The sequence below is a fragment of the Juglans regia genome, chromosome 13, assembly GCF_001411555.2.
Source record: "Juglans regia cultivar Chandler chromosome 13, Walnut 2.0, whole genome shotgun sequence".
NCBI lineage: Eukaryota > Viridiplantae > Streptophyta > Magnoliopsida > Fagales > Juglandaceae > Juglans > Juglans regia.
This window is the reverse complement of record NC_049913.1, coordinates 11,718,725-11,742,150: the sequence shown is the minus strand read 5'-3', so window position 1 is coordinate 11,742,150 and position 23,426 is coordinate 11,718,725. Positions and strand designations below refer to the sequence as shown.

General features: G+C 36.7%; 1 protein-coding gene across 8 annotated transcripts; it reads left to right on the top strand.

Annotated features, from left to right (window-relative positions):
• Nucleotides 1–16,584: 16,584 nt before the first annotated feature.
• On the top strand, nucleotides 16,585–23,426 carry LOC109009906 (agamous-like MADS-box protein AGL30). 8 transcript variants are annotated; one of them, XM_018990570.2, is made up of 12 exons: nucleotides 16,585–16,762; nucleotides 17,378–17,563; nucleotides 19,393–19,452; nucleotides 19,561–19,579; nucleotides 19,688–19,752; nucleotides 19,861–19,876; nucleotides 19,961–20,022; nucleotides 20,147–20,243; nucleotides 21,030–21,080; nucleotides 21,173–21,300; nucleotides 21,665–22,028; nucleotides 22,885–23,426. In XM_018990570.2, exons 2-12 carry the CDS (start codon nucleotides 17,379–17,381, stop codon nucleotides 22,903–22,905), a joined length of 1,068 nt encoding a protein of 355 aa, XP_018846115.1. In that variant the 5' UTR covers nucleotides 16,585–16,762; nucleotide 17,378; the 3' UTR covers nucleotides 22,906–23,426. The 8 variants fall into 8 exon arrangements, with proteins under 8 accessions (XP_018846115.1, XP_018846119.1, XP_018846118.1 ...); XM_018990574.2 differs by lacking the exon at nucleotides 16,585–16,762 and adding an exon at nucleotides 16,775–16,895 and having other exon boundaries at nucleotides 19,396–19,452; nucleotides 21,033–21,080; XM_018990573.2 differs by lacking the exon at nucleotides 16,585–16,762 and adding an exon at nucleotides 16,775–16,895 and having other exon boundaries at nucleotides 19,396–19,452.

The following is a 23,426-nucleotide window of genomic DNA, read 5'->3' as shown; positions in this document are numbered from 1 at the left end:
TCGCCACTCTCACTCGCATGAAGCTATGGCCTTTGAACTTTGAGCACTTGATGACAATTCCACTTGGACACTCGAACCTTTTCCTCATGGTAAGAAATCCATTGATTGCAATTGGGTTTTTAAGACCAAACTCCATGAAGAAGGTACTATTGTGCACTACAAGACTCGACCTGTGGCTAAAGGATGCACTCAAGTGGAAGGTATAGAACACAACACCACGGTTCGTTGTGTTCTAGCCATTGCCGCCACCAAAAATTGGATTATTCACCAAATGGACGTTCACAATGCTTTCTTGCATGGCAAGGTTGATGAGGAAGTTTACTTGACCCCTCCACCCAGCTATTGTATTAAGGAGAGACATGTGTATGCCGCCTCCAAAAATCACTCTATGGCCTCAAGCAAATCTCCCGAAACTGGTTTTTTAAACTAACATATGTTCTTCTTAATGCAGGTTTCATTCAATCTCAGGCCGATCACTCTCTCTTCACCTTGATCACTGCTACCAGTCTCGCAATTGTTCTCGTTTATGTTGATGACATCTTGGTTGCTGGCAATGATATCTCTCAAGTCTCTTACTTCAAGTCTATTATTTCCACTCACTTCAAAACCAAGGATCTTGGACCTCTAAAATATTTCCTTGGACTTGAAGTTGCTCCATCTCCTTCATGCATTTTTCTTAATAAGCAAAAATATGCCCTGGATATTCTTGCTGATAGTGGCCAACTTGGCTTCCGTCCTACTCCGTTTCCTATGGAACAGAGTTTGAAGCTCAATGACACTGATGGTGACTCTCTACCTGATCCAGCCCCTAGAGCATCCACATTGGTCTATGCATATGCATATGCAAAGTCATATTTGCATAATATGAGCCTAAATTCATCTATATTGGCTTATACATATCCATATATTTAGCTCGCTATGAGCAATACTTATCTAAATTTGAAGAGCTACTATTCACTCTACAAAACATATTTTAATCATTATTTCTCTCTCCTCCACTTTCTCTCTCACGATCCTTTCCTCTTCTCCCTCATTCAATAACACAACAAAGATTCACCTGCACATTCATTTTATTATTATAATATATTATATATATATTTTTTCACTTTATTATATTTTTAATATAATATATAAAAAATTATATTTTTTACTATTGCATTTGTATTATTAATATCAAATGTATGTAGTGGATGTTAATTGTAAAATATATATATATAAAAATGATTTTAGAAAAAAATTAATAATAGTATATTATTTTGTTTCAAATATGCATAAGCCAATGTGAAAGTTTTGCTTAAATGGCAAAATGGATATGTAAAAGAGATGATTTGTATATGCATAAGCATAGACCAATGCTAATGCTCTAACGACGGTTAGTTGGGCACCTCATTTATCTCACCATCACCAGACTTGATATCGTTTTTCATTGAATATTCTCAGTCAATTCATGCATGCTCCCCGGATTCCTCACATGACAGCTGCCACCCGTGTTCTTCGTTATATTAAAGGCACTCCAGGTCAAGGCATTTTCTTTTCTCAATGCTTACACCGATTCCGATTGGGCTAGCTGTCCTACCACTCGGCGCTCTATATGTTTGTTGCTGCATACGTGGGCTATGCATTAGATTGTAGCTTAATATGCCCCCGCAAACTAAAGTGAGGTTCACGGATCATCAATTTGGAGTGAAGAAACAAGAAGCGTGCACTTGTCAATCCTTTGGTGAAGAGATCAGGTAGCTGGGCATTAGTGGAGATTAATCGTAAGATGATATCTCGATTTAGTACCTTTTCCTTGATAATGTGGTAATCCACTTCGATGTGTGTATGCATGAGAGTCATGATTGGTAACCAAAGAGAGGGCACCAAGGTTGTCACACCATCGTACAGGTGCTAATGGAAGTGGTATTTGAAGATAACATAGTAGCATTCGCAACCAATACAATTCAGCGGTCACGACAGCCATAGAGCGATAATTGGACTCAGTGGAGAACCTGGACACCACTAACTGCTTTTAGGCACTCCAAAAAACCAGGCAAGGTCCAAGAAAAACAACATATCCTATGGTGGAATGACGTTGATCATCAATTGAGCCAGCCCAATCAGAGTCACAAAAAGCATTATGGTTGAGAGACCCTTTGCCGAAAAAGAGGCCATGATGGAGAGATTCTTTGAGATAACGCAACTCCCGTTTAGCAGTGGACTAATGATCAGTTGTAGGAGTATGTAGAAACTGACATAGTTGATTCATTGTGAAGGAAATCTCAAGCCTTGTGAGGGTGAAATATTGAAGGGCACCAACCAACTGTCTATAAGAGGTGATATTTGCTAAAGGATCTTTTGAGGATTGAGACAACTTCGCACCAGAAGCAAGAGGAGTGGCACACGGCTTGGCACCTACCATTTTGATTTGGTGTAGCAAATCAAATATGTATTTAGACTGAGAATGGTATATACCAGAAGAATCCCGTGTGACTTTGAGACCCAAAAAATAGTGAAATAGACCCAAGTCTTTAACAACAAAGTCCCGTCACAAGGAAGTGATCAAATTGAGAATAAGATCCATGTTATTGCCATTAATAATGATGTCGTCAACATAGATGAATAAGAAGATATGAACACCATGTATATGAAATACAAACAAAGAGTAATCAACGTTTGATTCAATGCAACCCAGTTGAGATAAAGCATCTGCAGATCTATGAAACCATGCCCAATGTCACAACCTCGTCCCAATTCTAGGACGGGCTTGCAACGCGTGACCTGTTCTTTCCTTATTAATATTAGTATGTGTTTTTTTTCTACGAGGGTAAAAGGGATAGGCGTGAACATGTCATGCATGTACACTGCATTTCTAGTTTAAAAGTAATCACCTGATAGACAATCTGTTCAACATATTACCCAAGGGACTCTCAGAGTCCACCATTCATTCATTTAAAACATCGCTAGTTCCAACAAAAAGGGGACTCCATCCCTACAACACAACCATAAGAAATTTAACCTTCTTATGTGGGGTTACCATCATCCCACTATAGAAGTTACACTATTACCATAATCCCACCACAATACCTACATCATGTCCAATGACATATTGTCTTAAAGTCAAACCAACAAAACGTCCCAACATGGGACCCATCATAAAACATAACCATTATCATCAAACCGAACCGATAGGGAATTCTAAGCATCAGCCCTTCCCTCCTCAGCAGTGCTTAGCTCCACAGCCTTATCATTCATACATGGACGTTTAAAACATAAACACAAAGTGAGTCTAATACTCAGTAAGCAGTACACCATGTCGTTAACTTATTAATCACATAATCTTTTCTTTTGAAAACATGCATACATAAACATTTTCTAACTCCTGACAATGTTTTCATGCGTAACAATTCATGCATAATTGCACTTTTCATGCATAACTGCTGTACTTTTCATGTTTAACTGTACTTTCATGCATAACTGTACTTTCATGCATAACTGCACTTTTCATGCATAACTGCAGTTTCATGCTTAACTGTACTTTTCATGCATAAACATTCCTAAGAAATAACTTTACTTTATGTTTCACTTTCTTGGGCCAATACACACTATTATGCCCCTTGTGTTGGGGTTAGCGGTCTTTTGGACCTGGATTCTGCCCGCGGCCGCAGGTTGGGAACCCCTTTCATGGGGGGCAGCACTGGGTGCACTACCAGTACTATTTACTCAGCATTGCAAACTGCCCATTCCTTTGGTACCCTTTTCATACATGTGGCCGTTACGTACATTCATACATTCATGGTTTCATTCATTTTCCTTTCATTTCTTTAGAAAAAATAACGTTTTCATTATCTTCATTTAGTGCCAATGCGTATGCGTTTCTTTGAAATGAATGTTTCAGAGAGAGCATGCATAAAATCTCATGATGTATTACCTTACATACACACAATGGTAATTAATAAGGTACTTAACGAGGGATTCCATGAAAGGCTTATACATACTATACATGCATCTATTCTTTCATAAGAGAAACATTTGGAAGGAGAGAGAGAGACTTTTTCATAAGAGATCTTTGTGTGTAAGGAGCATGATCCTAGCTACTTACGTCGTGGCTTTACAAGTAAGTTCCTTGAATCTTGAAAATAAACTCCTATTCAATGAAATGAAATAAACATATTAATATTCATTTCACTTAAGACTTTACAATCCAATACCCATACATGCTCACTTAAATTTCAAGTGGAATTAAGGCGTCTTCCTTAACCCATTTAGCTACATACATGGCACTAAGTCAACTCTTAGTATCCTCCTTTCAATATTTAAGAAAACCTCATATATTTTCTGACAACAGTACCAATAAAAAGATACAACTCTTGGCAACTTAAAATTTCTAAGTAAGCTTACTAGCTTAGGTATAAAACTCTTAGTGGCTTACTTAGGCCATAAACTTGAGGAAAGCATGTTTAAAAATCATAAACCTTGGCTCCATTAATTTAACAAATAAAAGCATAGCTAAAAACATGGCTTAACTAAAGGTAACACAAGAAAGGAACCACAAAATCAGCCTTGGGACACACGGCTGGAACACACACACCAAAACAAGACATAAACACATACGGCTGGAACACATACACCAAAATAGAGTATACCCCACAGCTCCTTCATATACGTATATACAAAATGGATAAAAATCATCACTTGTGACTAACAAGCTTAAACCAGAAAATATGCCATCTCAATGATAAGAAACACATGGCTTCTTGGTCCACATACATATATATATATATATATATATATATCAACAAACCAATTAAACAAGAAATATATCATTTTCGAAGGGTAGAAGAATGCACGGAAAAACCATCACAAAACACTCGATTTTTGACCAGAAAACAGGGCTCTTGATTACTACCCACTAGAGCAGCTAATAGAGGAAACAAAATGAAAAATTTTTCTAGAGGCTACAACTTGATACTCGGCTAACACAGAAATCCAAAAACCCCCAAATACAGGACACAAATTTGCTTAGCAATAATCTCAATCGTAAGAAATCTTAGAGAAAGAGCATCACCTGATTTGATCCCCTTTTCAGGCCATAGAAACACAGCAACCAGAAGAGGAAAAGAAAAATCCGAAATCTCAAAGCTGGAATACAACCAGAAAATTTCTTAAAACAAACCCTAGGCTAAACTCATAAATCTAAGGTTCCAACCCAAAGATTTGAGCCATAGAATTCACTTACGGGGTTGGTTTCCTTGAGGATTTTCGATGGCGATCCCAGGTTTACAAAATGAGAGAGACCAGCTTGAAGGAATGAGAGAGGACACACGGACTAGAGGGAAACCGAGAGGTGAACACTTGAGAAATCTTTCTCTTTTGTTTGCTTTAGAGCCAACGATGTAGGGAATGAGGAGAGGAGGTTACTCACTTGCTCTGGAAGCTGTCGATGGGTGTAAGAGAAGAAGAGGATTTGTTTTTCTTGCCCCTTGGAATTGACGTGTAAGAGAAGGAAGAAAGTCCAAAGGCTTGTTGAGGAAGCCAACGTGTAGGAGAAGGAAATGGATTCACTTGGCATATGGGGGAAGCTACAGGTAAGGGAGAAGGAAAAGTCAATAAATATAAATCAAAATTGTCCCATAAGCTAGGGAATGAATGGTGGAGATCAAATGTTGGAGGTCAAAAAGAGTTTGGGCCATTTCTTGAGTAAATAAAATTAAAGGATTTGAAAGAAATATTGTAAGGTCATAAAAATCATACCCATGAATTATTTAACGACCAATTTAAAAATAAAAGCACACCCATCTTAAAATAATATAATAAATAATAAAAGTTTTTATCTCAAAATATTTAACTTAAAAATATTTTAATAGATGACACAAGACCTACGTAGTAAGGTTCGGGTATTACACCCAAGGGGCTGTTGCAAGCCATACAAGGCTTTGTTTAAACTATTTGGGGTCAACAAAGCCAATAGGATACTCCATAAATACCTCCCCTGTTAAATGACCATGTGGGAAGGCATTAGAAACATAAAGTTGGCATAATGGCCAATTAAAGTGTATTGCAATAGCTAAAATCATGTGGATGGTAGTAGGCTTGATAACGTGACTAAATGTCTTGGTGTAGTCCAAACCATCTTGTTGTTGGAAGCCCTTGGCTACAAGCTGAGCTTTGAGTCTTTCAAAGGAGCCATCAACATGTTGCTTAACTTTATAGGCCCATTTATTTTTAATGATATTTATGTTGGGAGGCCAAGGACATAAGGTCCAAGTATTGTACGATGTAAGGCCTTAAATTCTTCAACCATTGCAGCATACCACTCTGGAGATTTCACAGCTTTATGAAATGATGAAGGGGCAGTTGGGATAGTGAATGTTTGTAGAGCACATAAAGGATACTTTGTAAAGTAGTAGAGATGATTATCTATGAATGGCTTGGGGTGAGAGTGACCTATTTGGGACCTAGTAGTCATCGGATGGTGGGGTAGGATGGGAGGAGGCAAAGGTCTTGAAGATGGTGCAGCTAGTGAAGGGAGAGGAGAAGTAGTGATAGGAACAAGTTCTGATGTAGTAGACTGAGGTGTTGTAGCATGTAAATTAGAGAGTGGGGTGTCTAAAGAAATATCAATGCCATTAGAGGAAGAGGGTAAGAAATGTGGTACCTCAGTCTGTGAATTTGAAGCTAAGATAGATCCCATAGGAGCAGATTGAGTTATGGAGCCACCAAGTAAGGAACAAGCATATTTGTGAGCAGGGAAGAGTTATTCATTAAATTCAACACTTCTGTTGAGATAGACTCTGTGAGTCATAGGGTCTAAACATCGATACCCCATATGATTAGCACTATAGCCAACAAAAACACATTGTATGAAACAAAATTTAAGTTTGTTAGTAATATATGGTGTAAGAAAAGGGTAACAAGCACAACCAAATGTTCTTAGAATGGAATAATCTGGAACTTTGGTAGTGAGAACCTTGTAGGGAGATCTATTTTGCAGTAGAGATGTTGGCATTCAATTTATAAGATACACTATAGTATTAAATGATTCAACCCAAAAGGTAGTAAGAAGATGGAAATGAGCAAGAAGTGCTAAACTTGTTTCCACTATGTGGTGATGTTTCCTCTCAGCAACACCATTTTGCTAAAAGGTGTAGGGACATGAGATGTGATGCATAATACCATTAGAGGCGAGGAATTGTTCAAATTTTGTGGAAGTAAATTCACCACCGCCATTGGCTTGAAAATACTTTATTTTTGTATCAAATTGATCTTCAGCATAGTATTTAAATTTAGTAAAGCAAGCGAAAGCTTCAGACTTATTGTGCAGAGGATACATCCATGTAAAGCGAGAGAAGTCATCTATAAATGTAACATAACACTTGCAGCCACTCAAGGATTTAATAGGAGAACACCAAATATCAGAATGTATTATTTCAAGAGGAACAATGGACATTATAGTAGATAGAGAAAATGGAAGAGACTTGCTCTTCAAAAGTTGACATGAATCACATATAGAATGATAATGAACATGACCCTTGATAGAAACAAGACTGAGACTTTAACAAACTTAAAATAGAAGGGGTGGGATGCCCCAGTCAATGATGCCAAGTGTAGGAATCAGTGGTGACCCTAAGGAAGGCTATGTAGGAGCGAGCATTATTGATTGAGGTGGGAAAATGGAGTGGATATAAACCGTTCTTACTTGGCCCTTGTAAAAGAATATGCCTCGTGAGATTGTCCTTCACAACAAAAAAATTGATATTATGGCAAACCAATAATGATTTTCTTCACATAACTTTTGGATGGATAAAAGATTAGATGCAGCTAAGAAACAGTGTAAAATATCTTTTAAATTAAAGGACTTAGAGGAGTTACTAACTACAGAGGAACCAATGGATGTGATAGGCAAACCATTACCATTACCAACTGCGACTTCATCACCACCAGTATAAGGTTCACTGAGTGTTAAGTTCTGCAAGTCAGAGGTGATGTGGGAGTTGGCACCACTATCAGCTAGCCATGTCTGCTCTTCTCCTATGTCTGAGCATTTGGCAGCCATTGCAGCCAGTTGAGAAGGGGGATGTTCTCCTTGATAAGAGAAATTCATATGATGAAAACAATCAAGAGCCTAGTGCTCATTTGTACCTCTTTAGGACATGGTGCACGAGGTGGAGTAGGTCTATCCTCTTTAGGAGGATGCTACGTTGACTTTGAGTTGGAAGACCCCTTGAGTGAATTTTGCTGAGAAGGTGAAGGCCTAGCAAAACCATTGCGATGTTCCTTGTGTAAGGCTACTTTTTATTTTTAGAAAATAGAGCAAATGTTCCTACATCAACATCATTACCAGATGACTAATTATTAACGAGCATCTCAAAATTCAAGAGTTCAGTATGAAATTCATCAAAAGAGAGTGAAGCATTTTGAGTAGTAAAAGAATAAGAAGTGACAAAGGCATGGTAAGAGGAGTTCAAACCACTGATTATATAGGTGATAAGAATAAGAGTTCAGTTGCAACTTCATCAGCAACTGGCTTCCCCACATTGGCCAGTTGATCAAATAAAGTTTTGGCAAGCCGCAAGAATTCACTACAAGATTTAGAACCTTGTCGCATGGATTGAAGTTGCAACTACATATGGGAAACCCAAGAATAGGATTGCGATGCATACCAAGAGGCAAGGAGGTTCTAGACTTGCTGAGAAGAGTTGAGACCATAAACGAGGGGCAACACATTCTTAGAAAAAGTACATTGAGCCAGCTTAACAAAAACTGGTCCTTTTATACCAGAGAACAAATTATGGTGTGAGAGAATCAGTTAGTCTGCCATCGGCAATAACCGGAAACTTTGATGGGTAGGGCTCACTCCCATTGACAATACCCATAAGGTTGTGACTGTGGAACACTCGAAGAAATTGAGAAATCCATAGGAGGTAATTGGTATTACATATCAATATTGGTGCACGAATTGGTGCACAAACTTGCTTGCAATAAGATTTTTTCCATTTGATATAGATCAAAGGAGCAAGATAGGGAGTTTGGAAAATTGGACCTACAGAGGCGAAAGCATCTATGGTAGGATTGTGAGAGTGATAAAGCTTTAGGGCTCAGAATACCATGTAAAGAAAGCAGTGGAATTGCATGTGGCAGCTTAAAATTATTGCTAACCACCGTGTGATTTTATAGACTTGAATTAATAAGTACAATTAGAAATGATATGTTACAATACAACTTAGATCCTATTTAGTATTTAATTTATAAATTGCAAATAAACATGTGCTATAACTATCATGTGTTTGAATTGGAGACTAGAGTTTGAGATTGAGTGGTCTCTGTACTGTCAGTTAATGTAGATATGTTTGTTGCTGCATTCGTAGGCTGTGCATGAGATGGTAGCTTAACACAAACGTCAACAGCCCAGAAGATCTCAGCAACATGTTAATCACTTCGTCGTATGAAAACTCCAAACTTTGTAGATACCAAATCTTGGTCAAAAGGCACCTTCCACACTGGAAACTAACAACAGTGTGGCTTGGGTTGATGGTGAGATTGTGTACAATGATGCCCAAATCCCTCAAGAAAGACAAGGTGTGCCTTAACTGGTCCGTCGTGCTACAGACTGTAATGGACCCAATTTATCAACTGAACTTGTGGAGGGAAAGAAGTAAGAAGATAAAGAAGATGATGTAAAGAATAAGGAAGAAGGAGAAAGACTGAGAGAAAGAGAGAAGTTCAAGAGAGAGAAAGAGTTTCTGTATGAATAATATTCTATAGTTCCTTCAGCATCAAATCTGTTTTTATAGTTATAGAATGTATAGCGCGGCATCGTTTTACAATTATATCAAAAAGCACGTTTCACTTATTCACTTATGAACTAAACAACCATGTCGCACTTACTACTTCCATTTTCTTACAAACGACACTTGCAATAGAATGCTAACAGAATTAACTAACAACTTTGTCCATCATTCATTACCTTCATGTTATGGTCTCTTCCATCATCTGAGTATTGCAGTCCATTACACACTTCTCCCCTTTAAAGCACATTGCCCACAAGGTGAGGATAATGTTGTTTTAACTGCCAGTATGGTTCCCACGTGGGGTGGTGGAGATCAGTTCCCTGTCAATGTACCAAAACTTCAACTAATGGTCGATTGTTATGCTTCCTAGTTTGCCTTTGTAAAATAGCTTGAGGTTCAGGTACCAATTTTCCATGACTATCAACGGGAGGTAAGGTTGAGAGGGGAGACACATGCTGTCCAACTTTTTTCTTTAAACAAGAGACATGAAATACGGGATGTAGTTGAGATTGTGGTGGTAATTGTAATTTGTAAGCAATCTGGCCAATCTTTCCCAAGACTTGAAAGGGGCCATAAAATTTTGGAGGTAGCTTTATATTCTTTCTGACTGCCAATGACTTTTGTCTATATGGTTGGAGGCGTAAAAATACCCAATCCCCTACAATAAAGGATATCTCAGTATGTCTCTTATCAAATTGAGTCTTCATTCTTTCTTGAGCTAGTACCAAATTACTTCTTAGAGTGTCTAATATCTGTTCCCAAGTTCTTAAAATTTCTTCCACAGCTTCATTAGGTGACAGGCCTGGGATATAGTCTTGCAGCTTGGTTGGTGGCACTCCATAAACAACCTCATATGGAGTGAGTTTAGTTAAGGCATGGAATGTGGTGTTATACCACCATTCAGCCAAGGGCAACCACTCAACCCAATGTATTGGTTTGTCACTTGAAAAACACCTCAGAAAGTGTTCTAAACACATATTGATAGCCTCGGTTTGCCCATCACTCTGAGGATGATATGCTGAAGAATATGACAAGTTCATAGCTTGGAGTTTGAAAAACTCCCTCCAAAAGGAACTTATAAATGTAGAGCCTCGATCAGAGACAATAATTTTAGGCATACCATGAAGCCTAAAAATATTATTCATGAAAACAGAAGTTGCCTTAGCTGCGGTAAAAAGATGTTTCAAGGCCAAGAAATGAACATACTTGGATAATCGACCCACAACTACCATTATCACTGAGTAACCTTTAGAGGAAGGCAATCCTTCTATAAAATCCATGGAAATGACTGTCTAGATTTGTTGAAGAATTGGTAAGGGTTGTAGCAACCCAACTGGAAGGACATTCTCACTTTTGTTCCTTTGGCATGTCTCACATTCCTTAATAAATATCTTTTTCTCGGTTTTCATTCCTGGCCAATAAAAGTCACTTCTAGCTTGATGTAATGACTTGTGAAATCCTGAATGACCAGCATTAGGACTTGCATGGATGAAGTGCAAGATTTTTAATATTAACTCAGCACAATCAGGAATGTAAATCCTTCCCTTTCTGAATAAAACCCCTCATTTCCAAGAATAAACAACATTGGTTGAGGGAGTCTGCTGCCATTGAGCAAGTTGTTGCTGGACAACTTGGTAAGCCTCATAAACCTTCTTGATTTCTTCAAACCAAGCTGGATTAGGAATAAATATGGTGAGCAACACTGAGTCCCCTTCATTTGCACCTCTTCTAGACAAGGCATCAGCAATCTTATTGTCCACACCTTTCTTGTACTCGATAGAAAAATCATAACCAAGCAACTTTGACAGCCACTTTTGTTGAGCAGGGGTGACAATCTTTTGTTCCAATAAGTACTTTAAACTGTGATAATCAGTCTTCACAATGAAAGAGCCTCCAAGCAAATAAGGTCTCAATTTCTTTACTGCCAAAATTAATGCCAGGAATTCCTTTTCATAGGTTGACAGTAGCAGGTTTCTTCCCTTCAAGGCTTAACTTAAGAAAGCCAATGGCCTTTGCTCCTGCATTAACACAGCTCCTACACCATTAGCACACGCATCACATTCAATTATAAATTGCTTAAAAAAAAATCAGGTAGTGATCAAACAGGAGGTTGTGTTACAGCTTGCTTAAGGTGTTCAAAGGCAGTGGTTGCCTCAGTAGTCCACTTGAAGGCTTCCTTCTTCAACAATGCAGTGAGTGGGGCAACTATGATGGCATAATGCTTGATGAATTTTCTGTAGTATCCAGTCAAGCCAAGAAAACCTCTCAGGACTTTCACAGTTTTTGGTATAGGCCATGTTAACATTGAATTCAGCTTCTTCTGATCTGCTCTAACCCTTTCTTTGGAAATGAGGTGCCCCAAATACTCGATCTCAGAATAGGCAAAGTGGCACTTTGATTGCTTTGCATACAATTGATGGCTCTCCAAGGTATGCAAAATAGAAGCTAAGTGACCCAAATGAGACTGAAAATCTCAATTGTAAATAAGTATGTCATTAAAAAACACAATGACAAATTTTCTCAAAAAGGGCCTGAAGACATCATTCATGAGGCCTTGAAATGTGGAGGATGCATTAATGAGTCCAAAGGGCATTACAAGAAACTCATAATGACCCTCATGTGTTTTAAATGTTGTCTTTAAAATGTCTTCTTCCTTCATTCTAATTTGATGGTAGCCTGATCTAAGATCAATTTTAGAAAACATACTTGCTTCAAAAAGCTCATCCAGTAATTCATCCACCACTGGTATAGAGTACTTGGTTTTGACTGTTGCTTCATCGAGTACCCTATAGTCTATACACATGCGCCAAGAACCATCTCCTTTTCGTACCAAGAGTACAAGTGAAGATAAGGGAGATTGACTGGGCCTTATGACACCTGACTACAGTAACTCTGTGACTATTTTTTCAATTTCATACTTTTGATAAAATGATATCTATAGGGTCTTACACTCACTGGTGTTGTGCCTTGTTTAAGGATAATATGATGGTCATGAGACCTTTGAGGGGGAAGGCCTTTAGGTTCACCAAAAACCCTTTTGAATCTGTCCAAAAAGTTCAAGATGTCCTGAGGTATCTCAGTTGTCATCTCTTGAGACTGAATATATGTGATTTGCTAAAATAAGCCTTTATATTCTACTAAGGAGAGTGTAGCAATTTCAATGTCATCAACTAAATTGCTAGAAGTAGACGCTAAGCCCTTTAAATAAGTCAGCTGCCCTTATAAGTAAACTGCATATGAAGCTTACCAAAATCCCATAGAATGTGACCAAAAGACAGCAACCATTGGATCCCCAAAACCACATCACAACCACCTAGGTCCAAAGTCAGCGACTCAGTTTCGAAAGTTGTGCCTTGAACATGTAGAGCCACCCCCTCACATCTGCCCACACTATGAATCATGTCACCATTTGCAATCCTAACTGGCATAGGGACATAATCCTGAATCAGCAAACCACATTTCTTTGCCATTGTAGTATCCACAAAGTTGTGGGTACTGCTAGTATCTATCAAAATGGTGACCCTTCACGTCTTTAACTAACCAAAAACCCTCATGGTTTTTAAGCTAGGTGTTCCCACCATTGCCTACACAGAGATGGAAGCAACTGTGGCCATATCCTGCATATCTTTATCAGCTGTGGTTAAAGGTTGGTCAGAATCTTCCTCTGGATCCAATGGCTCTAATTGAGACAGATCCATGCTCTCCAAGATATACAATCTTGGCTTAGAACATTTATGGCCTTGTTGCCATTTGTCATCACAAAAGAAGCAAAACCCATTTTTCCTTCAATCTTGCATCTGAGTGTCTGATAACCGTTGATAGGAAAGTTTAGGGGCAAACTGCACGTTGGAATGAATTGGAGGAGGCCCCAAAATAGAAGGAGTCTGAGTTGGCCTCTATGACTGAACTGCTGAGTCAAAGGAGTTGTTTCTCCATGGTTTTCTTGTACTCAGAACATATTGCTCCTGAATCTTGGCAAGCCCAAAGGCATCATTCAAACTTTTGGGACTTAACATCTTCATAGGCAGCCGTACTTCATCCTTTAAGCCACTTAAAAAGCAACTCAATTTATTCTTTTTAGAAATGCCTCTCACTTTATTTGAGATTAACTCAAATTCTGTTTTGTAAGCTGTGACAGATCCCACTTGCTATAACCTTGTAAGAGATTCCATTGGATCATCATAATCATCATAAGGAGATGAGCCAAACCTTACTTGAATTGCTTGGATCAGATCCTCCCAAGAATGAAATAGTCCTGCTTCACTGGCATCTTGAAACCATACCAATGCTTCATCAATATAGAAGGAGGCAATAAAGATCCTTTGCCCTGGTGGCACTTGGTGGTATAGGAAATATTGATTAGCCCTATATACCTAAGCCGAAGGATCCTTACCAAAAAATCTTGGAAACTCAATCTTGATCCCCTTTAAAATGGTTCTGTCAACTGGTTCTCAAAAGGGTGCCTCATCCCCACTATCGTGTGTGTCATTTTTCCTGTCAAAAGTTGGCATGCCGTTCACATTCCTTGCAGCCTCCTCATGACCCACTGAACCATTGAGGGAAATTTTTGAAATCTGTTGCAAAATTTCGGTAAACCGTTTATCTTGTTGCTGTTGATCAAGTCTTTTCGTTTCTTGCTGTTGAACCAAGACAGTAATGGTGTCCTCGATTTGTTTTTGTTGACAATCATGCTGCTGCCGAAACTGGTTCAATGAATCAACCACTTGAGCATAAGAACGTGTGCCTTCTACCATGTCTCTGGATACCAAATGTAATGGATCCAATTTATCAACTGAACTTGTCGAGGGAAAGAAGTAAGAAGATAAAGAAGATGATGTAAAGAATAAGGAAGAAGGAGAGAGATTGAGAGAAAGAGAGAAGTTTGAGAGAGAGAGAGAGAGAGTTTCTGTATGAATAATATTCTGTAGTTCCTTCTACATTGAATCTGTTTTTATAGTTACAAAATGTATAGCACGACATCGTTTTACAATTATATCAAAACGCACATTTCACTTATTCACTTATAAAACTAAACGACCATGTCGCACTTACTACTTCTATTTACTTACAAACGACACTTTCAATAGAATGCTAATAAAATTAACTAACAACTTTGTCCATCATTCATTGCCTTCATGTTGTGGTCTCTTCCATCATTTGAGTATTGCAGTCCATTAATTTAGGGATGAACAGTGACTCGGTTTCCTATATTTAGGGAGCTACTGTTCACATCTCAAAACATTTCCCTAAAATAAGGAGCTGGATGGAGAGGGATTTTTGTAAAAAAGTTAACAAATTTTACTAAAATTTAAGGAATGGGATGCCATATGCATCCGGATGCTGATGCTCTTAGACTGTAATTTGAGAAAATCTTTGTAATTAGTTGAAACTATTAGTAGTGTCCTAGCTATTCTTTGGCCAAATTTTAACTAGGAAATTCACTTTTCCAATTTAGTTAATTATTTTTCAACAATAACAAATAATAAAGTAAATCTATCACTATTCTATTAAAATATTAGTTTTAACATTTTTATTCATTTTAATTCTAATAATGAGTAGAATATAATAAATAAAAAAATATTTACAAAGATTCCTATATATATCTTGTCGTTGCAAAGTATATAAACATTTATAGAACAAAAAATAAAAGAATTTCAAAAGTATATATATGACAAGTCAGGCGCACTATATTTTTTTTTATTTTACGTTCTTTGCTACACAATTATTCTATAAAAAAGATAAACAAAATCTTTGGTCTGATTGGCTTCCTCGTGCGATTTTATTGGTCATTATATTCCATTAATTAAAGAATTATCCGACGAACTCCCCATTCTTAAGCGGGATCGTGGTCTTTTAAGAGCGCGCGAGTCTCTCAAGCGGGAAGAATATTTTATGATAAAAAATAATTAGGCCGGCAATTTGAATTGGCTAGATTTTAACGGTAAAAATTATAAAAGTTAAAATTACTGTAGATATATATTAAGTTTTATGTCGATGGATTTTAAGTAAGCTAGTTAAATCTTAATTAAATTTTGACTATACCTAACTCACTACTAATGTTCTTAGAGAGAAATGCCTAAGGATTTTAAGAAGGAAACCCCACAAATTAATTGTGGAATTATTTATAAAAGGTACTTTTATAAGTTTTATAAATTTAAATTATAAATATATTTTTATTATAAAATAAATTTAACGTATTATATAAAATCATGACAATTTAAGAATTTATTTTTATATGATTTTTTTTGTAATTGTAGCACTTATCTTTATAGGGTGAGTTTGGATTCCAAATTCATCTCAACTCATCATTATAACTTTTTCAAATTTCAACACAAAATATAATAAACAATTCAACTTTTTCAAATTTCAAAATAATAATAATATTAAAAAATAATATTCTAACAATATTTTATCATCTCAACTCAACTCACTTTAACATCCAAACACACCTAAAGATGGTCACGTTTGAAGAAACGTTGTTCAAGTAGGTTTTTATTCATAACTAAAATCTATGTGTTAATTGTTTTATTTCATTGCTAATTTTGATAATAAGAAAAGCTACGCATCAGCCGGAAGCCGCAGCACACCTCACTTCAATTTTTTTTTTTTTTTTACACTCAATACGTTGAGTGTGCTGCGGCTTCCGGCTGATACAAATGTTTTCTCTTTGATAATAATTTAATATTATAGTATGATGATATTTATTGTTAATGTTAAATACTAATTACATTTTCTGGAAAGACAATCACAACCTTGGTTTTTTTCATTTAATAATCCTAGTAAATGGGCAGGCACCACCCAAACAAACCGAATTTCAGTTACATGTCCGAAGTGTTTTTCACCCATAAAATGGGGCTTCAGGGCGCGAAGGGCACAAATTAATTGAGTTTGTTGGTCGGTTTGGGTTTGGGTTTGGGGATTTCTGACGCTTCCGATTCTCCCGCTTCCCTCCACGACCGATTTTGCCGGTCACCCGGTCGTGTAATATAACCGTACGTATGCTCGCGCCTCTCTCTCTCTCTCTCTCTCTCTCTGCAATTGAATCTCCTCTTGTGTGGGTAATCTGGCTCACCCACCACATTTCAGACGTTTGGATATCACCATTGCTTGAGTTTTCTCGTCTGGGTAAATTTTTTGATCTCGCGCACTCTGTTGTCTTTTACCGACCATGTTACCTTCAAAGTTTCTATGTTGTATGAATGTTAAAGTTGGTATTTTTTTTTTCCAAATTTGTTTCGTTGTGATTCTAGCTATTACGCTTAAAAGGGTTTGGTCAATTCTGGTTGTTTCATCTTGGGTCGTTCAAATTTCAATTATTTCAATTCCCTAGAGCGCGTTAGAGTGAGTTTGGTTCATTGGTATTTGAATTTTTGGATTTTAAAGCTCTTCAGTCTTGTCTTTTTTGCAAACTTGCGGTAACACGTAGTTGCTGCATATCGGAATTGTTGTGTCATTTTGAATTGCATGATTAATGAATTATGCCAGTATAAAGTATAATTATGCTTCATGAAATAGGAGCTTGAGAATGTACCAGGGGCTACATGATAATTTTAGGTAGTCTATAATTTTAGGTATTCTGGACTAAGTTTTGTGGTTAAATTGTACAGGATGGGAAGGGTAAAGCTAAAGATAAAGAGATTGGAGAACACAAATGGTCGCCAAGCAACCTATGCCAAAAGGAAGAATGGCATCATGAAGAAGGCGAATGAGTTATCCATACTGTGTGACATAGACATCGTTCTTCTCATGTTCTCACCGACAGGCAAGCCCTCATTATGTAGGGGAGTGCGCAGGTATTCACTTTTGTAGTCCTAATTATTTACATACTACGACTGCAATGGTTTATTATTTTAAGGACATTGATGACCTATACTCAGGAAGGGAGACAATGCATCAAATTTGGTTTCTCAGTTGCTTCATTTTACAATCAAATTTGTTCTTGCTGTAATTTTTCCCATTCAATCAATGTGAACTATCCAAATCCATTAATGTAAGTCAGCGTTTCTTAAAGCACTTGCAATTAATTATGGAGGATTGCTTAAGAAATTAAATAATACGAGGCATCATTGATACATTCCTCTAGTTGAGCAAAATTTGTACTAGATAAAGAAAGGCAAGTATTTAAGAAAAGTAGTGCCTGACCATCTGAGATATATGTGAAAGAGGTTTAAACATAAGTTCATTATGAAATCTTTATAATAGTGCTCTACAAGCTTGAAATTTTGAAGAAACTAGATCTTACACATTCAGTAAACTATGGTCCGGAAAATGAGACATGAGGAAAAATGCACACATTTGGGATCAACATAGGTATGTGGGCAGGGCAATTATTAAAAGAAGAACACAAAATATAAAAGTGACCAGTGATCCCTTTTCACTTTGCCATGTAGCTTTGCAAGCTGGGAACATTATTGAGGAAAGGCTAAGACAGAAGTAGGATCATCATCGAGGTCCTTTCATGCTTTTTGTGTCGATTGTGTGTCTTTATTTTTCTCAAAGACTTCCCATGGGTGTTGTTTTTGGGTACCCAATACCTTCTTTCGTTTGCCGCTGATCTCAAATGAGATCAGCTCCTATGTGATTCAATATCATCAGATGAGAGATTGTCCTTCAACTCTGAGAAATAAGTCAAGCTTTTTATACCAACTTCGTCTTCTACTGTTTTGAATTTTGTGGAGATGTTAAGATTTGTGAGATAATACATTCATTGGATTTCTCATTATAATCCCCGTGTACTATTAAGTCTGCCTTTTTCGTTTTTGTCAATTGTTCTGAGCTTGCATGTGTGTGTTTTATTTTTCAAAGGCTTATCTGTGAGGTTTGTTTTGGGGCATCCAATACCTCTTCTGTTTTTTGTCGCTGATGAGATTAGCCTCTTTGTGATTTAGAGCAATCAGATGAGAGATCATCCTTTGACTCTCAGAATCAGCCAGTTTTATACCAACTTCACCTTTTTCTTTTTTGGATTTTATGGAGACCTTAACGATTATGAGATAATTTATATGTTGAATTCGTCTTTTATTATCCCCATGGACCACAACTCTGTTTTTTTTTTTTTTTCAAGAAATTCAATACTTTTTTTTCTTTTTTTTTATAAGTAAGAAATTCAATACTATTGAAGGATTGTTGCTTTCTTTTCTTTTATTTTTTTGGCTACTGCTTTTGACGCATGGAGCAACTCCTTGTTTGGGATTATCAGATGATACCTTTCTTGCATATTTCTCTTACATAAGGTGTGAAAGTTTAGGTGTTATTTCCCTTGGAGCAGTCCAATATTACTCATAAAGTATATTTGATGGACTACTACATGATTGATCAATCAAATAGAGGCCAGTGCACCAATCAAGAGGACATAAAGCACCAAAAAGATTAGGCATCATTATGAACTTGTCAAGCATTTATTTCTTTTTATAAATCATTTAGAAAATATTATTGATAATATAATTAGTTTTTAATTTTCAACTTTTTTAATGAAGGGAATTTAATGAAAGAGGATTATAGTTATACATCATAGCGATAAAAAAAGAAACTGCTATGAGCATTAATGTTATAATTACTAGCATCAAATTAAGTTATTATTACTGTCACTACATCATTATTTATTATTTTTTGGTGAATTTAGTAGCATTGAAGAGGTTATTGCAAAATTCGCACAACTAACTCCACAGGAAAGAGCAAAGAGGTACTTCAAGTTTTCCCACTAGAAAGATCACACTACTTTACGTCATTTACGTAAGTTAAATAAACATGACAAGGTGATTGAACCGTTTTCACATTTGAACTGGAACAGGAAATTGGAAAGCCTTGAAGTAAGTGCTGTCTTAGGACCTGTGCTCCACCTTTCTTTATTAATTTTGTGTACACACTGTCATCACCCTTGTCCGTTGCATAATTTTTTGTTCTCTTTGAGAGTTTAGGCACTCAAGAAAACTTTTAAGAAGCTGGACCATGACGTAAATGTACAAGAATTTCTCGGTACAAGGTATGTACAGTTGACATAAATGTTTTCCTTGTAGAACCTATTAGATCTACTATGTTTTGTGAAGTATGATATTGAACTAATTGTGTTTTCCTTTTCTTCTTGTTTCAGTACTCAAACAGTTGAGGTATGCATGCAAACCAATTATCACTATATTATCTATTATCATTTATGATTCTTGCTGCTTACATATCTTATATGTATTGGGCAGGATCTGACTAACCAAGCAAGCACATTGGAGGCCCGAATTTCAGAAATACATAAAAGACTCAGGTGAATGCCTGGAAATACTTGGTTGTGGAGTTTAGTTGTTTTTTTTCTTTGATTTCCGCTGCAATTATGTTATCCAATGATTGGTCACCATTCTAACTAGTTTTACGTATTTTGAGTTATGCAGCTATTGGACTAACCCTGATAAGATCGACAGCGTAGAACATTTGGGGCAAATGGAAAATTCACTTAGGGAATCACTCAACCAAATACAAACACATAAGGTATGTTTTTTGTTTCTGTTGTTGGCGTCGTTGAGGAAGTTCATATTTAATTTGTCCAATGCTTTATGCTCCTCGAGTCCCATGGTTGGTCATTGGTATAACTTCGCTCCAAAATGTTGAAGTTGATCATAACTTTTAGTCAGAGCCAGTCAGTGGCAGAACTACAATTTTTCTGAGGGGGCCAACTTTTCAACCGTTTGACACATTTATGTAAAATAAAAAGAGATTAAAAAATCATAAAACATAACTATATATAAAATTAGATCTCAATAATTTGCTAACACATAAAAATAAAATTATAAAAACACAACTTAATATATGTTTAAAAAAATTATCAAAATATATCTGCATCTATGATGTTTTCAAGCATGGTTGTCTATGAAAAGAATTCTGTCCACAAAAGGATCACCCAAAGATGATCATCTCATGGCTATTGAGTATGAATCGATTGAGATGGTTCTGTCTTGTTTGTTTCTTATCTAATTGGAATGTAATAAATGTTCAAAAGGAGTTATATGAATGACTGGTACCAGAATTGAGATTTTATTATTTTCAACAGTGCTGTTAAAAGTATAAGAGAAATGATACGATGCCAACACCTAGAATGCCTACAGGTTATGCATGGCCTCATTTTAAGGAGCCAAACGAGAAAGCAAAGTCAATTATAGAGGAAATTGCATCTGACCATATCCTTTTCTTCTTACTCTCCAAAATTGAGCACCTCATAACATCTCCTCTTTATTATCAACAGTTCTATACACATTAATGCCTTCTACATTTTTTTAGCAGGAAAATCTACAAAAGCAGCAACTTATGTCATTAGAATGCAGTAGTCAGGTAAACAATGACTTTAACTGGTGTCAGAATATTTTCCCATGTGTTTCCTTGGTATTGACATAATCTTTAATCTAAATAGCCTTATCTTGCAGTTCCAACATGAGATGCATATGCCATTCTCCTTGGGTTCTGACCAACAGCTCCAACCTTTACCATGGATTCCGAATGATGACAACCATCATTTATTTTTACCTGAGGACCCAAACTTGCTTCCCCATAGGTGAGGAGTTCTTTTACAAAGCATTCTTCATGTTACTCTGTCCAGAATCCATATCAGTGTATGGCATCGTTACACTTTTTTTGTAAGCATTATGATTGCAACAAAAAAGAACAGGAAAGAAAAGAAAAACCATGAGGAAGCCATGTCTTATTATGGGATGAATGTGCCTTACTATGAGAAGCAATTATATATACAAGAGATAAATGTGCCTTATCATATGATAGGTAAAAATTCAAACAGTGTATGATGATGTTGCATCGAAGAATTACTTATCCCAAAAAAAAAATTACATCAAAGAATTTATTATTGATGCCTTGATCTAACATGTGCAGTCAAATCATTGGATTACTGTCTTTTCTTTTAGGGATGCGGAGTGCTCTACGGCTTCCTCCCTTGGGAGTTACTCTGGTTACTTTTGCACCAATAAAAATTCAGAGATTCATAATTCTGGGCAAGAAAATGGCATGCTGAATGAGTTTTCCAGAATTGCCCCTATGAGGCTCCAACTGGGTGCGCAATATCCGTACTTGCCATACAATTTAAATCTGATGAACGATACTAAATTCCAACCAGCGACACAGATGAACCCTCAAGAACTTCCTGTAGATTATCATGTTAATGGAAGCTTTGAAACTCCTAGACCAGGTTATGAGACTACTCAACATTGTTGGGCTTCCACATCTGGGTCTGGTCCTATTAGTATGTTTGATGAGCATTTATATAATCAGGTAAGCATCAAATTAACATTTTTGTAAATGCTTCTTCATAATGGTACAGCCCCCCTCCCCAATTTTTTTTTTCTTTTTTGAACAGTCTAAATTTAACTCTAGGCTTCTTAGTGTTTTTCCCATCAGTAAAATTGATATAATATGATTTCCTTTCCTAGTTACCTTTCAGAATAATTCACAGTCAAATTTAACATGACTAACCAGTTAAAGATGATTATTTTCTAGGTTTCTGCTCCCATAGGTTGATTACATATCTGCCTCTCTTTACTTGATAAACCAAAATGGCCTCTCTTGGTCACTTAGTATTTGAAATGATGACCATTCATCAGTTTTAGTGCTACCTTCGAATTTTCTCATTTGTTTGTAATCTGATTTGTTATTTACCATTACGGCCGAACTTTATATTCTGATGGGAATACCAAAAATCTGTAGTCTGAAGAATAAGGTTTGGAGATATAAGGTATTTGTTTGGGTTATTTGGGTAGGACTTGTGCGAATAGAATCCTTGTAAATTTGGAACTTTGGGGGAGGGGGGGAGCAGTTGCTACAGCTCCCCATTTTTTCCCCCTGGGCAGTTTCTAAAGCCAGTAAATCTGATTTATTGGGAAATGAATACATAGTGTAAACTCTCTAAAAAAAAAAAAAACCCAACAATTAACTATGTTGGCGCTTTTTTGTAATGACTTAATGGTTTATGTAGATATCGTATACTTCTGTAATGTAATGAAGAAAAAGAACCTGAACTTGTGACTATAGAATAGAAATGGCCTTTGTCCCTTTTCTTTTCGCTGTCTTCTTCTTTTTCTGTTATTATGATTATGTTAACAAAGGAAATTGGCGGTTACTTTTGCCTCAGGTATTGAGCTATTGGAAATAGTTCTGGATTCTTATAAATATGGTTTTGTTGCAGCAACCGAACTGAGATACATGAGCTATCTGACCACTTATCCACCAGATAAGAGGTATTGAACTTGGATCATATGATTTGGTAAAAGCCATTCATCCATTGAGATTTTTGCCAATGGTTAGGCTTGGCCATGCAAATAAAGGAGGCAACAAGCAAGTGATTTATAGCACTAGTACTGCAAAAGACTGCCCCAAGATTAGTCACCGGCCAGGAGCAATGATGCTGACTCCCTCAGACTGATGTAACGCATTTGTGATATTATGTATTCTGTATACGAATCATATAGGATTAGGTTAGCTGAGTTGTTTTTTTTTTTCTTTTCCTGGCATCTTTTCGGTGTCATGACAGCCAGAATTTGCCATTCTATGCTTCCTCCTAGGAACATGACCTGTAGATAAAGTTCATGTATAGCAACTACTAACCCAAAATCACATGAATGTACTGAAAATCAAGTCTTCAATTTCATAATGGATTTACCCTTTTGTTTTCCA